This window comes from Tachyglossus aculeatus, chromosome 10, assembly GCF_015852505.1.
Source record: "Tachyglossus aculeatus isolate mTacAcu1 chromosome 10, mTacAcu1.pri, whole genome shotgun sequence".
Classification (NCBI taxonomy): domain Eukaryota; kingdom Metazoa; phylum Chordata; class Mammalia; order Monotremata; family Tachyglossidae; genus Tachyglossus; species Tachyglossus aculeatus.
The window spans coordinates 49364476-49381249 of NC_052075.1; the positions used below are offsets into that span (position 1 = coordinate 49364476).

Below are 16774 nucleotides of genomic sequence, written 5' to 3' on the forward strand. Positions count from 1 at the left end.
TGAGACCCACCTCCAAAAAGTTGGAGAGGAAAGGGGGATGGAGGTAGGGGGAGATGCCTCTCCCCCCTGACCTTGGGGAGAGCTGAGATCCCCCTCACCCAAAGAAATGGAAGGGAGATGAGGGATTTTGAGGGAATGAGGGCGTGCAGGGAGGAGGCTGGGGGCATGGAAGCCAGCGGGTGTCAGGGCCAACCGAGAGGGTACCAAGGAGGCTGAATGGGAAAGGGGGAAAAGGACTAAAGGGAAAGGAAACAGAAAGACTCAGAAGATGGAGAGGAAAGGGGGATGGAGGTGGGGGAGATGCCTCTCCCCCGGCTCTTGGGGAGAGCTGAGACCCCCGCCTCGCCCAAAGAAATGGAAGGGAGATGAGGGATTTTGAGGGAACGAGGGAGTTCAGGGAGGAGGCTGGGGGCATGGAAGCCAGCGGGTGTCAAAGCCAACCGAGAGGGTACCAAGGAGGCTGAATGGGAGAGGGGGAAAAGGACTAAAGGGAAACAGAAGGACTTGAAAGATGGAGAGGAAAGGGGGACGGAGGTAGGGGGAGATGCCTCTCCCCCCAGCCCTTGGGGACAGCTGAGACCCCCCTTGCCCAAAGAAATGGAAGGGAGATGAGGGATTTTGAGGGAATGAGGGAGTTCAGGGAGGAGGCTGGGGGCATGGAAGCCAGCGGGTGTCAGAGCCAACCGAGAGGGTACCAAGGAGGCTGAATGGGAGAAAGGGAAAAGGACTAAAGGGAAAAGAAACAGAAAGACTTGGGCTTTCCTGACACTCTGCTCCCTCACCGAATCTTCCTTCAACCTCTCAAATCACCTCAGCCTCCCCAGGCTCCTCCCATTCCGAGCCCCCACCCCCCACCCCCAACATCCATCCTCCCCACTCCCCACCCAGGGCCATTTTTGGCAAGAATCTGGAAAGGTCAGACTCCCCCTGGGCCTGGTTATCTCCACCCTCCCCTCCCTGACCCCAAAATAGAAACTCTCCAGCCGGACCCGCCAGGAGGGCGTCAGGGACGATTGGGCGACAGGGTGGGAGGAGGTGGGGAGGGGGAAGGGGAAGTGAGGCTAGAGGTGGGGGACGGGAGAGGCAGAGACAGACATCCACGGGGGACTCCTCACCCCCCATTTCAGGGTCAGGGGCCACCTGTCCTTCCCCCATAAAGGCTCCTGGGCTAGCTACTGTCCCACGGGAATGAGACAGGCTGAGCGGAAGGGAGAAACAGGTGTGCGTGTCGGGGGGTGAGGAGAGATGGATCCCCAGCACTTGCTGCCCTCATTTTAGAGCGTGAGGGGAGGGGGCTTCTGAAATACCATCTGGTTTTATCGATAGCCTGCTTTTATTTTGGGTGAGCGGCAAGACAATTATCAGATTATTGGGTTATCGGAGGCCTCCCCAGAAGCCGAGAGGGAAATCGGACGGTAGTCTGGAGGGGAAGGAATGTGCGGTGGGAGGGAGCGATGTGACAGTCCCGGCGTTTGAGGTGGGGGGAGGTATGGCCTTGGGGGATGGGCTAGCCCAAGCCTTCCCCCACTGTCCCCCACAGCTCCCTTGCAGAGAAGAGCCAGCCTTGCAAGCCAATGCAGCAGTTTATTGAGGCAGCAGGCCGCCACGGGGTGCAAAGGTCAGAGGTCAGAGTCAGCGCCGCAGCGCAGCCCGTTAGAACGGTGCAGAGGCCTCGGGGTGGGAATAAACACGACCTGGGTCCAGGCTTCCCCGCTCCCTCTCGGTCCCGACTGCCACCCGGTCCCCAGTTGGAGAACACTCGCTCTCCCACACCGGGAATCCGTCCGGGATGCAGGCAGAGCGAGAGATAGGGAGAGGAAAATTATGGAGAGATGAAGAGAGTTAGACAGAGATAAAGATGGAGAGAAACCAACAGAGAGCACATACACACAGAGAGATGCATCTCAGCACTTGGCAGATTCAATCCCCCAGGGTTGGGGGTCTTGGCCCTTCCTAGACAGGGACCCCACCACTCCCCGGGGGTCCCTTCCCCACCCATTCCCTGAGACGGGGCTCGGCCCCTCCTCTTCGGGCATCCCGGCAGCTCTCCCTCCCTGAGACGGGGTTCGGCCCCTCCCTTGGGGACTTCCTGTAAACACAGCCAGAGCCGGGGTCCCTACCCCCCAGCCCCGACGTCCCCCCAGGCAGAATCGGAGGTCAGGCAGGCGGTGAGGTCAGTCAGCCTGCAGCCAGCTCCCGGACTCTTCCACCTCTTTGGTCACCACGAGAAGAACCTCACAGGGGCCCTGGGTCAGCAAGTCCTGCAGGAACGACCTGGGGTCGAACAGGGACGAAAGAAACGGGAAGGGGCCGGATGTGAGGCGGGAGGGGTCCGGGTCTTCCACCCCACCCCTTCTCCCCCAGGTTTGGTCTTCTCCCGTCCCCGGGTTCTCCTCGCCCCCCGCCCGCTCCCGGCTGCCTTCCGCCGCTCACCGGAGCTCCGCTTCCCCGCCCAGGGCGGCGGGCGCGGGCAGCTTGGAGTCCAGGTTGTAGTAGGTGCCGTCCACCTGTCTCAGGGCCACCCAGTGTCGACGGCGCAGGGGCAGCGAGACGAGCCCCAGGGAGACCGGAGACGGCAGGTTCACGATCAGGCCTTGCACGTGACCCAGGCGCAGCTGGGACAGAGGCCTGACGGAGGGGCACGGGACGGAAAGAAGTCAGTGTCTCAACGGCCGCGGGAATCTTCACAATACGACTCTGTTGTACTGTATTCTCCCAAGCCCCCAGTCCACCTTCCTGATCCCAATCTCGCCTCCCTCAACTTCCCCCTCCAGACTGTTCCCCGGCAGAGCACAGGCCTGAGAGCGAGGAGGCCTGAGTTCTAATCCCACCTCCACCACAAGCCCCTGAGGGGACCCCGGGACAGCCGCTGCACTTCTTCGGCTTGCGGCTCCGGTGCAAGGCGGCTTCCATCCATCTCCCTCCCGCTTCGACTGGGAGCCCCGTGAGGGACGGGGACCGTGCCTGACCTGACGGTCTTGTATCTGCCCCAGCGCTTAGTACGGGGCTTGACGCCTGAGGAAGCGCCTGACCGATACCAAAGTTCCCACCGTGGACCCGGGCGGACCAAGCCCCTACCTGCGGCGATCCCACCACACGGCCGCCAGGCCCAGGCCCTGCAGAGCGGCCATGATCACGTTGACATCGTAGTTGCCGGTGCCCAGAAGGCTGCGGTGCGGGTTCAGCCTGGAGTCGGGGGCCAGGCTGCGGGGGGCACGGGAGGTCAAAAGATACGTCAGGGAGAGACTCCGGACCCCCTGAATCCTCCGATACTCACCCCACCCCATCAGCGTTTATGTACATATTATGTAGAGAAGCAGCGTGGCTCAGCGGAAAGCGCCCGGGCTTGGGAGTCGGAGATCCTGGGCTCAAATCCCGGCTCTGCCACTTGTCAGCTGCGTGACTTTGGGCAAGTCACGTCACTTCTCTGGGCCTCAATGACCTCATCTGTAAAATGGGGATTGACTGGGAGCCCTCCGTGGGACAACCTGATCACCTTGTAACCTCCCCAGCGCTTAGAACAGTGTTTTGCACATAGTAAGCGCTTAATAAAGGCCATTATTATTATTATTATTACATTGTGGGCAGAGAACGTCTACCAACTCCCCGTGGGACAACCTGATCACCTTGTAACCTCCCCAGCATTTAGAACAGTGCTTTGCACATAGTAAGCACTTAATAAATGGCATCATTATTATTATTATTATTACATTGTGGGCAGAGAACGCCTACCAACTCCCCGGGGGACAACCTGGTCACCTTGTAACCTCCCCAGCGCTTAGAACAGTGCTTTGCACATAGTAAGCGCTTAATAAATGCCATTATTATTATTATTATTATTATTATTATTACATTGTGGGCAGAGAACGTCTACCAACTCCCCGGGGGACAACCTGATCACCTTGTAACCTCCCCAGCGCTTAGAACAGTGCTTTGCACATAGTAAGCACTTAATAAAGGCCATTATTATTATTATTATTACACTGTGGGCAGAGAACGTCTACCAACTCCCCGGGGGACAACCTGATCACCTTGTAACCTCCCCAGCGCTTAGAACAGTGCTTTGCACATAGTAAGCGCTTAATAAATGCCATCATTATTATTATTAACTCTGTCTTATTGTATTCATTCATTCAATCGTATTTATTAAGCACTTACTATGGGCAGAGCACTGTACTAAACGCTTGGGAAAGTACAATACAACAATAAACAATGACAATCCCTGCCCACAATGAGCTCACAAGTCTAGTGTTTGCAGTCTAAAGTGGGGAGAAGCGGATATTAAAAATAAATTACAGATATGGATGCGAATGCCGTGGGGTTGAGGATGGGGTGAGTGTGAAGTGCTTATCATCCGCAGACTCGACTGTCAGCTCGTCTCTTGACTGTAAGCTCGTTTTGAGCAGGGAACCTGTCTACTAACTCTGTTCTATTGTACTCCTCCAAGCGCTTAGTACAGTGTCCTGCACACAGTAAGCGCTCAATAAATACGACTTTAACATTCTTATATTCCTTGTGGGCAGGAAATGTGCCTGTCCACTCTGTTGCACTGTAATAATAATAATAATAACTTGTACTTCCCAAGCGCCTAATACAGTGCTCTGCACACAGTAAGTGCTCAATAAATACGATTGAATGAATGAATGAATAACAATGATGGCATTTGTTAAGCCGCTTACTACGTGCCAAGCACTGTTCTAAGCGCTGGGGAGGATACAAGGTGATCAGGTTGTCCCAAGTGGGGCTCACAGTCTTAATCCCCATTTTTACAGATGAGGGAACTGAGGCCCAGAGAAGTGAAGTGACTTGCCCAAAGTCACACAGCTGACGATTGGCGGAGCCGGGATTTGAACCCACGACCTCTGGCTCCAAAGCCCGGGCTCTTGCCACTGAGGCACGCTGCTTCTCCCAAGCTCTTAGTTCAGTGTCCTGCACACAGTAAATAATAATAATACTAATAATGACGGCATTTATTAAGCACTTGCTATGTGCAAAGCACTATTGAGTAAATGCTCAATAAATACGACTGATTAGACTCCACTGCTTTCTGTGCCTGCAATTCCTTTTAATATCGGCCTTCCGGGCTAAACGGTAAGATCCTTGAGGGTGGGAACTGGGTGTCCACCCAGTCGACATTGCCCAGCACGTAGCACAGCACTCTGCACACAGGAAGCGCCCAATAAATACCAATGATTGATTGATCGAGAGGTCACAGAAGCCCAGGGTGGGGAACATGGGTGGGATGAAGGGGAGACCAACACAGAAGAGCCTGAAAATGGGGTTGGGTGGGAGGGGGTGGCCCAGGGGGGTCCTGGACTGCTGGATGGAGATGGGGGGTAGGGGGTGGATTCATAGCACGTGGTGCTCAGTAAATACCAATCAATGGTACTTATTGGGCGTTTACTGCGTGTACAGCACTGTACTAAGCGCTTGGGAGAGTGTAATGGAACAGAGTCAGTCAATGCGGTCCCTGCCCAAAACGAGCTTACAGTCTAGAGAAGAGTTTACAGTTTAGAGCCTACGGACGATGATAAGGATTTGACATTCACCCCACCCTCAACCCCACATCCTTCGCCTCCGTATCTAAAATTTATTTTTAATGCCTGTCTCCCCCCACTTTAGACTGCAACCTCGTTGTTGGGCAGGGGACGTGTCCACCACCTCTGCTGCGGTGTGCTCTCCCAAGCGCTTAGTCCAGTGCTCTGCGCACGGTAAGCGCTCACTACATTCAGTCATTCAATTGTATTTATTGAGCGCTTACTGTGTGCGGACCACTGGACTAAGTAATAATAATGGTATTTGTTAAGCGCTTACTAGGTGCAGAGCACTGTTCTAAGCGCTGATTAAGCGATTGGGAAGTAGAATTCAGCACCAAAGAGAGACAATCCCTGCCCACAAGGGGCTTACAGTCTAGAAGAGGAGGGAGACAGACATTGGCTGTGTGACTTTGGGCAATTCACTGGCTTCTCTGTGCCTGAGTTACCTCATCTGTAAAATGGGGATGAAGGCTATGAGCCCCCTGTGGGACAACCTGAACACCCCGTAACCTCCCCAGTGCTTAGAACAGTCTAATTCCGCCTCTGCCACTTTGCTGCGTGTCCCCGGGGAAGTCAATTAACTCCTCTGTGCCTCAGTTACCTCATCTGTAAACGTGGCTCAGTGGAAAGAGCATCGGCTTGGGAGTCAGAGGTCATGGGTTCAACTCCCCACCACCAATTGTCAGCTGTGTGACCTTGGGCAAGTCACTTAACTTCTCTGTGTCTCAGTTACCTCCTCTGTAAAATGGGGGTTAAGACTGTCAGCCCCACGTGGGACAACCTGATCACCTTGTATCCTCCCCAGTGCACAAATGCATCATTATTATTATTATTTGCACATAGTAAGCGCATAATAAATGTTATTATTATTATTAAAACAGGGAAACGGGCATCAGTAGCATCCTTATAAATAAATGTGACAGCGTGGCTCAATGGACAGTTCACGGCCTTGGGAGTCAGAGATCATGGGTTCAAATCCCGACTCTGCCAACTGTCAGCTATGTGACCTTGGGCAAGTCATTTAGTTTAATTCTATTTGTTCTGACGACTTGACAGCTGTCCACATGTTTTGTTGTCTGTCTCCCCCTTCTAGACTGTGAGCCCGCTGTTGGGTAGGGACCGTCTCTCTATGTTGCCAACTTGGACTTCCCAAGCGCTTAAGCCCTCAATAAATACGATTGAATATAGGGACAGTCCCTACCCAACAGCGGGCTCACAGTCTAGAAGGGGGAGACAGACAACAAAACAAAACATATTAACAAAATAAAATAAATAGAATAAATATGTACAAGTAAAATGAATAGAGTAATAAATACATACAAACATATACATATATACAGGTGCTGTGGGGAGGGGAAGGAGGGGGAGAGGAAGGAGGAGGCTCAGTTCATTCATTCATTCAATCGTGTTTATTGAGCGCTTACATTGAGCGCTTACTGTGTGCAGAGCACTGGACTAAGCGCTTGGGAAGTCCAAGGTGGCAACATCATCATCATCATCATCAATCGTATTTATTGAGCGCTTACTATGTGCAGAGCACTGTACTAAGCGCTTGGGAAGTACAAATTGGCAACATATAGACAGTCCCTACCCAACAGTGGGCTCACAGTCTAAAAGGGGGAGACAGAGAACAAAACCAAACATACTGACAAAATAAAATAAATAGGTTAGATATGTACAAGTAAAATAAGTAAGTAAATAAATAAATAAATAGAATAATAAATATGTACAAACATATATACATATATACAGGTGCTGTGGGGAAGGGAAGGAGGTAAGAAGGGGGGGATGGAGAGGGGGACGAGGGGGAGAGTCAGAGGTCATGGGTTCAAATCCCGACTCTGCCAATTGTCAGCTGTGTGACTTTGGGCAAGTCACTTCACTTCTCTGGGCCTCAGACGGTGAGCCCCCCGTGGGCCAACCTGATCACCTCGTAACCTCCCCAGCGCTTGCAACGGAGCTTTGCACAGAGTAAGCGCTTAATAAATGCCATGTCTCTATGGGTTGCCGACTCGTACTTCCCAAGCGCTTAGTCCAGTGCTCTGCACACAGTAAGCGCTCAATAAATACGATTGATGATGATGATGATGTACTAAGCGCTTGGGAAGTACAAGTTGGCACTTCTCTGGGCCTCAGACTGTGAGCCCCCCCCGGTGGGACAACCTGATCACCCTGTAACCTCCCCAGCGCTTGGAACGGTGCTTTGCACAGAGTGAGCGCTTAATAAATGCCATTATTATTATTATCGTTATTATAAAATGAAATAGTTACCGCTTGCAGATGTCATCGGCGGCCTCCTGGGTGAAGAGCCGCTGCTGCAGGACGTTGTTGAGAGCGTGGACGGCGCACAGCTCCCGGCGCTGCCGTTCGTGGTACACCGTGGGGGGGGACATCATCGTCATCGGGGGGTCCAAAGGGGGGTCCAAAGGGGGCTCGGGGGGCCCGGACATCCCCCCCTTTTTCCCCCCTCCTGCCCCTTCTAGACTGCAAGCCCACTGTGGGTAGGGACCCTCTCTCTATGTTGCCAATCTGTCCTTCCCAAGCGCTTAATACAGTGCTCTGCACACGGTAAGCGCCCAATAATTGAACGACTGAATCGTGGGCTCCGGGGTCAGAGGTCAACCCCCGGGCCCCAATGCCGCCCCCCTTTGCGTCCTCCTCCCGCGGCTCCCCGTGCCCCAGCCCGGGGGCCACCACATAGTCCAGTGCTCAGCACACAGTAGGCGCTCAGTAAATACAACTGGACTGAACTGAATGAATGGTTGTCCCAAGGCGACACCGGCTCCGGGACGCCGAGGGAGCCAAACAGGCTGCAGGCTCTGAGCAGGCCCGAACTACATCTCCCAGCGGCCCTCGGGGCAACGGCCAAGCCGGCCCCATTGGCCAGCGCGCCGGCAAAATGGCGGCCCCTGAAACTACCACTCCCAGAGGCCCCCGCGGCCCCGCCCTCCCCTATCCACCCGCCCTGCGGGTCGCCGGGCATTATGGGAGATGTAGTGCGCGCTCTTCTTCCAGAGCATTATGGGACGCCCCCCCCCCCCCCACACCGCAGCCCTCGGCCCGCTCCACGAGGGCCGCTGAAAACCGATGACGTCACTGAGAGGCGGTGTGGTTCAGTGGGAAGAGCCCGGGCTTTGGAGTCCGAGGTCAGGGGTTCAAATCCCGCCTTGTGCCAATTGCCGGCTGTGTGGCTTTGGGCCAGTCGCTTCACTTCTCTGGGCCTCAGTTCCCTCATCTGTCAAATGGGGATGAATCAATCAATCAATCGTCTTTATTGAGCGCTTACTGTGTGCAGAGCACTGTACTAAGCGCTTGGGAAGTACAAGTTGGCAACATATAGAGACAGTCCCTACCCAACAGTGGGCTCACAGTCTAAAAGGATGAAGATTAGGTCATGGGTTCGAATCCCAGCTCTGCCAATTGTCAGCTGTGTGACTCTGGGCGAGTCACTTCACTTCTCTGTGCCTCAGTTCCCTCATCTGTAAAATGGGGATGAAGACTGTGAGCCCCCCGTGGGACAACCTAATCCCCTTATAACCTCCCCAGCGCTTAGAACAGTGCTTTGCACATAGTAAGCGCTTAATAAATGCCATAAAAAAAAAGACTGGGAGGCCCCCCGTGGGACAACCTGATCACCTTGGAACCTCCCCAGTGCTTAGAACTGTGCTTTTCACACAGTAAACGCTTAATAAATGTTATCATTATTATTATTATAAAGCACCGAGGCCCAGGGGAGGGGCGGTGAGGGTAATAATCATAATAACGATGGTATTTGTTCATTCATCCATTCATTCATTCATTCAATCGTATTTATTGAACTCTTACTGTGTGCAGAGCACTGTACTAAGCGCTTGGGAAGTACAGATTGGCAACATATAGAGACGGTCCCTACCCAACAGTGGGGCTCACAGTCTAGAAGGGGGCTCACAGTCTAGAAGGGACTTTGTTAAGCGCTCACTATGTTCCAAGCACTGCCCTAAACGTTGGGGTAGATCCAAGGTAATCTGGTTAACCCGCATGGGGCTCACAGTCTCAATTCCCATTTTACAGACGAGGTCACTGAGGCCCAGAGAAATGGAGTGACTTGCCCAAAGTCACACAGCTGACAGGTGGCAGGGCCGGGATTAGAAGCAGCAGCAGATTAGAGAAGCAGCATGGCTCAGTGGAAAAAGCCCGGGCTTTGGAGTCAGAGGTCATGGGTTCAAATCCCGGCTCCGCCAATTGTCAGCTGTGTGACCTTGCGCAAGTCACTTCACCTCTCTGGGCCTCATCTGTAAAATAGGGATGAAGACTGTGAGCCCCCCTGTGGGACAATCTGATTACCCTGTAACATCCCCAGCGCTTAGAGCAGTGCTTTGCACATTGTATGTGCTTAATAAATGCCATCATTATTATTTTTATTATTATTATTATCATTATTATTAACCCACCACCTCCGACTCTTTCCACTAAGCCACACTGCTTTTAGACTGTGAGCCTGTTGCTGGGTAGGGACCGTCTCTATATGTTGCCAACTTGTACTTCCCCAGCGCTTAGAACAGTGCTTTGCACATAGTATGTGCTTAATAAATGCCATCATTATTATTATTATTATTAACCCACCACCTCCGACTCCCAAGCCCAGGCTCTTTCCACTAAGCCACGCTGCTTTTAGACTGTGAGCCCGTTTTTGGGTAGGGACCGTCTCTATATGTTGCCAACTTGTACTTCCCAAGCGCGTTGTACAGTGCTCACACAGTAAGCGCTCAATAAATACGATTGCATGAATGAAGGGTAGGAAGACGGAGACTCGGGGTTGAGGGGTGAGAGGGGGCCAACGGGTTCTAGAAGTCAAAATTTACTCAACAGAAGGAAAAGGGCCGGGTGGTGGGGGGCGGTTTTGGTAAGGAAGGAGAAGGGGAGATGGGAAGGGGAGGAAGAACTGAGGCAGAAGGGAGGGCTGAATTGCCATCGGGCAAAGTTGCCTCTGGTCTCTTCCCCACAGGAGGTGTCTCGTCTGACTTTCCGGTCCACTAACACAGCTGGACTCCGGGCTCGGGGCTGCGGCCACAGCAGACTGGCGAGAGATACAGGGAGAAATGTTAGGCTGGGGGCCCAGGAAGGGCATGGGACACTCGACAATCTCCAAGTTGGGAGGAGGGTGAGGGGCTGGTATCTCTGGGGAAGGGATTGGGGTCTCGGATCAGGGCGTGGGGGGTCCCACCAAGGAGGCTGGTCCAGAAGGCGCCCAGCGTGGCCGAGCCGGTGACGGCCCCGGGGTCAGCCGGGTTCTCCCTCCGCGTCCGAACGGAGAAGCTGCGGCCGCCGGGGCCCGGGGGGCCGGTGACTTCCACCTCCACCACGTGCCGGTCGACGAGGCTGCGGACAAGAGGGGTGCTGGTCAAGTCCTGGGGTCACTCCCTTCCCAGCCCCAGGTTCTGACCCTCCTCCCCACCCTGGGCTATCCGGGGGTCGGTCAGACCCTCCCCGGTGGTCAGTCACTCCCTGACCTGGTATCGGCCACCAGCCGTCCGATGACCCGATCGAATCCCAGCCCCGGAGCGGACAGGCAGGCCGCGGCCATGGTGTTGGAGTTTCGGGGGGCGGCGGGGCACAGGCCGCGGACCGGGCCCTCATACAGCACCCGCCGGCGTCCCAGCCCATCCCCGGCCCCGTCGCCCTCCTCTTTTCCCGGTCCTGCCAGACGGGCCGCCAAGGGGCCCTCCAATCGGAAACCGTCCGGATGCGTCGCCATTGTGACCCTCAGGCCCTGGAGGAGGTGGGAGCGGCAGAATCATCTATCAGCTACACAACCCCACACGCACACCCCCCACTTCACCCCTGGCCCTGTCAGCCCCTTCCCTAGGAGAAGCAGCGTGGCTCAGTGGAAAGAGCCCGGGCTTTGGAGTCAGAAGTCAGGGGTTCAAATCCCAGCTCTGCCAATTGTCAGCTGGGTGACTTTGGGCAGGTCACATCACTTCTCTGGGCCTCAGTTACCTCATCTGTAAAATGGGGATTAAGACTGTGAGCCCCCCTTGGGACAACCTGATCACCTTGTAACCTCCCCAGCGCTTGGAACAGTGCTTTGCCATTATTATTATTATTATTCCCCCACTCTGTCTAGCTTCCCCTCTGCACCCTGCCTTGACAAGCTCCCTCCGCCCGGCCCCTCCAGGTTTCTTCCACTGCTAGGCCGGGCACCCCCTCACCAGAAGCCCCCCAGCCTGGTCCAGCCTCCGGATGTCTTCTGCCCCCCATAATGCCCCCCGGGGGACAAATACTGTGTGGCCCCCGTGGCTCGAGGCCTCACGCAGCCTTCTCTCCGTATCCTGGTCCGCGAAGGCAGAGGGAGATCCCACCTGGGGAAGGGAAAAGGGCAGGGTCATTCAAGGGAAGGAGAGAGAGGATAGGGAGCGATGGGGGAAGGGCCAAAGGGTCTCAGGAGTTGGAAACTGAGGGACTCCTGGGGCAGGGAGGACTAAGGGAACAGCCCAAGGAAGGCCGGGTGAGGAAGGCTACCGGAAAAATCCTCAAAGCCTGAGGAAGTCTGGGAAAGTATTGGAAGAATTGGGATGGGGGCCGGGTGAGGAACACTACTGGAAAAATCCTCAAAGCCTGAGGGAGTCTGAGAAAGTATTGGAAGAGTTGGGATGGGGAGGAGTCTGGAGGGGAGTTGAGTTAATTCAGTACTCTCCACCCAGGAGCTGCTCAATACTAGTGATGGAGGAAGCCGCCGCCACTCAGAATTTGAGTGCAACGCAGTAGAAGTAATAGTAATAATAGTAGTAGTAGTAGTTTTGTTATGCGCTTACTGTGTGCAGAGCAATGTACTAAATGCTGGGAAAGAGCACACAGGAATGAATTATATATGTACATATATACACATATATATGTATATATATGTATATGCATATATATTGTATATGCATATATATGTATATATGTTTGTACATATTTATTACTCTATTTTACTTGTACATATCTATTCTATTTATTTTATTTTATATATGTTTGTACATATTTATTACTCTATTTATTTATTTATTTTTCTTGTACATATCTATTCTATTTATTTTATTTTGTTAATATGTTTGGTTTTGTTCTCTGTCTCCCCCTTCTAGACTGTGAGCCCAACTGTTGGGTAGGGACCGTCTCTATATGTTGCCAACTTGTACTTCCCAAGCGCTTAGTACAGTGCTCTGCACACAGTAAGCACTCAATAAATGTGATTGATTGATTGATTGATTGATTTAATTAGACATGGATCCTGTCCCTGGAGGGGTTCACTAGCACTGGGAGGATAAAATGAGCCCTGTGGAGAGGATTAGAAGTGGGAAGAGGTCTGGGGAGTTATATGGGGGGGGGCTCACATTAAGGGAGAATGTGGATCGATCAATCGATGGAATTTAATGAGCACTTACAGTGTACTGAGCACTGTACTAAGTGCTTGGGAAATCTCACCTGGAGATAGCTGCTGTTCAGGGTTTAGGAGTGGGTAGGGGAGAGAGAATATGGGAGGTGAACTGGGGTCCCGTTGGGGAAGGGATTGGGGAAAGACAATCTAGACTGTGAGCTCATTTGGGGCAGGAAGTGAGTCTGCCAACTCTGTTGTATTGTACTCTCCCAAACACTTAGTGCAGTGCTCTCCACACAGTACGTGCTCAATAAATATGACTGATTGATTGATTGATTGATTGAGAGGGTGTCCCTGGGAGGGGGAGGAGAAGGGAGAGCTCAGCAGGAGGTCTCTGGGCTCAAGATGGGGGCGGGGGGGGTGTTAGGGATGTTAGGTGTTAGTCTTTTAGACTGTGAGCCCACTGTTGGGTAGGGACTGTCTCTATATGTTGCCAATTTGTACTTCCCAAGCGCTTAGTACAGTGCTCTGCACATAGTAAGCACTCAATAAATACGATTGATGATGAGGGGTGAGAGGGTGTAGAAGAGTCCCCTGGAGGGATGAGGGTAGAAGGGAAGGGAGATCTCACCATGAGGTCACTGCTGTTCAGTATCTGGGGCCCGAAGTCTCTCGCTACATGAGGGTGCGCCACCTCAACCACTAGATGCGGACACCTGGAAGATGGGTGGGGAGGGAGAGTGGAAGAGACCCCCAGATTCGGGTCACGGGATGACCGGGACAAGGAAGATCCCTTACAGAGGGGCAGCCGCAGGTTCCTGGAACGGGGAGCAAGTTTCAGGGTCTGGGTCACTGACCTCTCCGCAAAGGTTGCCAGGTCGAGGAGCTGCAGCGCGGGGGGCACAGCACCTCCCATCCGGCCGGGGTCCCGGTTCCATACGAAGACCAGCTCGAGGCCCAGTGCAGGCCCCTCGGAGAGCAGCCGCTGGACCAGGTACTGGCCTGGTGGAAGAGGACCGGGGGTTGTAGAGGGAAAGAGGGAAGGGAGACAGCGGTGGAGAGGGGGTGGGGGGCCCCTGGGGCTGGGGCAAGGCCGGGGCCTAGGGGGAAGAAGGGCAAGCTGAGCCCTGGAGGATTGGAGGAGAGGGTTGCGGGTGGAAGTGGGTGGTGAGGGGGACCATGGCCGGGTTCTGGGCGAACCAGCCGGACGGGACCGGAAATGGGCCGCAGGGAGTTAGCGAGGCCGGAGGGTGTCCGGTCCGGAGAGATGAGGGTCAGGAGCTCTGGGAGGGGGGAATGGGGGCGTTGGGGATGACAGTCCCCAGGCCTGGTCTCACCGAGCCGGCCGAAGCCGGCGACTCCAACTCTCTTTGGGGCCCCGGGCCTTCCAGCCCTGGACATGACGGCTCCACGCGGCGACGGTCCTGGCGACGGTCCCGGCCAGGAGGTCCGGGCTAGGGGGTCCTGGTCAGGGGTCCGAGCTAAGGGGTCCGAGCAAAGGGGCCCCGGCCGGGGGACCGGGTCTGGGCCGCCCGACCCACCACCTTTGACCCTTGGACCCTGTTGGCGAGGCAGCGTTAGGCGACCTTTGGCCGGAGAGGGGAGAGGGAGAGGAGGAGAGGGGGAAGGGACGAGGGAAGGGATCCCGCTGGGGACCAAGATGGGAAATTTCCGCGACGGAGGCTCCCCCCATCCCCCTGCCCTCCACGGTTACCATGGAAACGGGCCCCCACCCCACGACCTCCTCCCGCCTGGCCCTGGCCAGCTCTCTCTCTATCTCCGTCTCTCTAGCTGTGTCTCTCTGCTCTGTCTCTCTCTGTCTCTCTGGGTTTGTCGACCCCCGGCCCCTCCTCCCCCAACCCCAGCGCTGCCCACCTCCTCCCTTCCCCTCCCTCACCGTCCCAGCCCCCCACTGCATCGCTGCTCCTCCTGCTGCTGCCGCCGCCGCCTGTCGCCCCCTCCTTCGGGGCCTTCTCCCTTCAGGCCCCCGGGGGAGGCGTCTTCCCCATCACCCCGGCTCCAGACAGCCTCCAAAGTCCGGCCTGGCCGGCCCCCCGACGGCCTCCACTTGGCTGGGCCTTTTCCCCGGCTCCCTCTCCTCTCTGATCGGAGATGATGCCGGCCCTCTATCCCCGCATCGGGCCGCGCCTTCCCGCGGGGAAGCCTCAGCGGTCTACCCTCCATCCCTCCCGCTGCAGTGACCCGGTTTTCCCTCTCTTCCCGAGGCGAGAACCCTTCTCCCTTCCCCGCCTCCTCGGGGCGGATCTCTGGCCTCTCTCCCCAAGCCGAGGAGGGAGAAGTCTCTCTCTCCTCTCAGATGGGAAGGAGGAAGGGGGGGTCTCTGTCAGGAGGAGGAGGGGTCTCCCAAGTCTTCCCTCCCCATTTCCCCCCGGCCCCCTCCCCCTCCTCGTCTCTTTTTCCCGGCCGGGGACGAGGACGGCGGAGGCTGCGGCAGCGACGCCCCCTCCCCTCCTCCCCCCCATCGCCAACCACCTGGTGCCCGCTGCAGCGTTACCATGGCAACCAGGAGCGGCACCGACAGAGACGGGCAGAGAGACAGAGACACAGAGAGGACAGAGATAGGCAAGACAGAGGTGGAGACAGGGACAGAGAGAGAGAGAGAGAGAGAGAGAGACAAAGAGATCTTGGTTTTTTTAATGGAATGGGAGAGACCGAGCGATCCTGGCGGTGGGAGAGACGCCCCTCCCCTCCCCTCCCCTCCCCTCCCGCCCCGCGCAGGGAGACCCAGAGGACTAGGCCGGACCCCCGGGCCGCCCCTCCCCAGCCCGGGCACGGCGCCCCCCCTCCCAGCCCCCGCCCCCCGGTGCTGGCGCCCCGTCCCCAGCCCAGCCCCGCGGGCTCCGGCTCCCTCCAAGGCGGCCCTCCCTGCCCGGCTCTGCCCCCGCCTCTCTCTCTCTCCCTCCCTCTGCCCCGCTCAGAGGCCGGCGAGCCGGCTCTCTCTGTCACCTCCTTCTGCAGAGAGCTGGCTCGCTCCTCTGCCTCTCTCGCTCTCTCTCTCTCTCCCCTCTCCCCCTGCTCTCTCTCCCCCTCCCCCTGCTTTCTCTCCTCCTGCTCTCTCCCTCCCCCTTTCCCCTCTCCCCTGCTCTCTCTCTCCCCCTGCTCGCCCTCCCCCCTTGCCCTCTCTCCTTCTCCCCTTACCCTCTTCTCTCTCCCCCTGCTCTCCCTCTCCCCCTGCCTTCTCTCCTTTTCCTCTGATCTCTCCCCCTGCCCCTGCTCTCCCTCTCCACCTGCTCTCTCTCCCTCTCCCCCTGCTCTCTCCCTCTCCTTCTCCCCATGGTCTCTCTCTCTCTCCCCCTGCTCACCCTCTCCCCTTGCCCTCTCTCCTTTCCCTCTGCTCTCTCCCTCTCCCCTTACCCTCTTCTCTCTCCCCCTGCCTTCTCTCCTTTTCCTCTGATCTCTCCCTCTGCCCCTGCTCTCCCTCTCCCCCTGCTCTCTCTCCCTCTCCCCCTGCTCTCTCTCCCTCTCCCCCTGCTCTCTCTCTCCCCCTGCTCTCTCTCCCTCTCTACCTGCTCTCCCTCTCTCCCTACTCTCTCTCCCCCTGCTCTCTCTCCCTCTCTACCTGCTCTCCCTCTCTCCCTACTCTCTCTCCCCCTGCTCTCTCTCCCTCTCTACCTGCTCTCCCTCTCTCCCTACTCTCTCTCCCCCTGCTCTCCCCCTCTCCCCCTGCTCTCCCCCTCTCCCCCTGCTCTCTCCCTCTCCCCCTGCTCTCTCCCTCTCCCCATGCTCTCTCCCTCTCCCCCTGTTCTCTCCCTCTCCCCCTGCTCTCTCTCTCTCCCCCACCCTGCTCTCCCCCTGCTCTCTCTGTCCCTCTCCCCCTGCTCTCTCTGTCCCCCTCCCCCTGCCCTCTGTCCCCTTTCCCTCTGCTCTGTCCCCCTCCCCCTTT

At 56.0% G+C, this 16774-nt stretch overlaps 2 protein-coding genes across 3 annotated transcripts; both read right to left on the reverse strand.

Annotated features, from left to right (window-relative positions):
• Nucleotides 1-1564: 1564 nt before the first annotated feature.
• JOSD2 (Josephin domain containing 2) lies at nucleotides 1565-8448 on the reverse strand. Of its 2 annotated transcripts, XM_038753271.1 has the most exons (5): nucleotides 8289-8448; nucleotides 7809-7897; nucleotides 3079-3204; nucleotides 2434-2628; nucleotides 1565-2274 (listed from the first exon to the last, which is right to left on the reverse strand). In XM_038753271.1, the coding sequence occupies exons 1-5, from the start codon at nucleotides 8415-8417 to the stop codon at nucleotides 2175-2177; spliced, it is 639 nt and encodes a 212-aa protein (XP_038609199.1). In that variant the 5' UTR covers nucleotides 8418-8448; the 3' UTR covers nucleotides 1565-2174. The 2 variants fall into 2 exon arrangements, with proteins under 2 accessions (XP_038609199.1, XP_038609200.1); XM_038753272.1 differs by lacking the exon at nucleotides 8289-8448 and having other exon boundaries at nucleotides 7809-7970.
• A 1907-nt stretch (nucleotides 8449-10355) lies between these two features.
• ASPDH (aspartate dehydrogenase domain containing) lies at nucleotides 10356-14555 on the reverse strand. Its single transcript, XM_038753120.1, has 7 exons — nucleotides 14208-14555; nucleotides 13728-13872; nucleotides 13502-13586; nucleotides 11726-11875; nucleotides 11027-11286; nucleotides 10741-10895; nucleotides 10356-10593 (listed from the first exon to the last, which is right to left on the reverse strand). The coding sequence occupies exons 1-7, from the start codon at nucleotides 14269-14271 to the stop codon at nucleotides 10550-10552; spliced, it is 903 nt and encodes a 300-aa protein (XP_038609048.1). The 5' UTR covers nucleotides 14272-14555; the 3' UTR covers nucleotides 10356-10549.
• Nucleotides 14556-16774: the final 2219 nt, after the last annotated feature.

Coding starts and splice junctions, on each gene's coding strand:
- JOSD2 (XM_038753271.1), bottom strand. CDS start 8,417: ATGGGGCCGGCTTGGCCGTTGCCCCGAGGGCCGCTGGGAGATGTAGTT. Junction 7,898..8,288: donor TTGGGACAACCATTCATTCA/GTTCAGTCCAGT, acceptor CACGAACGGCAG/CGCCGGGAGCTGTGCGCCGT. Junction 3,205..7,808: donor GCCGATGACATCTGCAAGCG/GTAACTATTTCA, acceptor TGCCCCCCGCAG/CCTGGCCCCCGACTCCAGGC.
- ASPDH (XM_038753120.1), bottom strand. CDS start 14,271: ATGTCCAGGGCTGGAAGGCCCGGGGCCCCAAAGAGAGTTGGAGTCGCC. Junction 11,876..13,501: donor TGAACAGCAGTGACCTCATG/GTGAGATCTCCC, acceptor TCCCTTCCCCAG/GTGGGATCTCCCTCTGCCTT. Junction 10,594..10,740: donor CTTCTGGACCAGCCTCCTTG/GTGGGACCCCCC, acceptor ATCTCTCGCCAG/TCTGCTGTGGCCGCAGCCCC.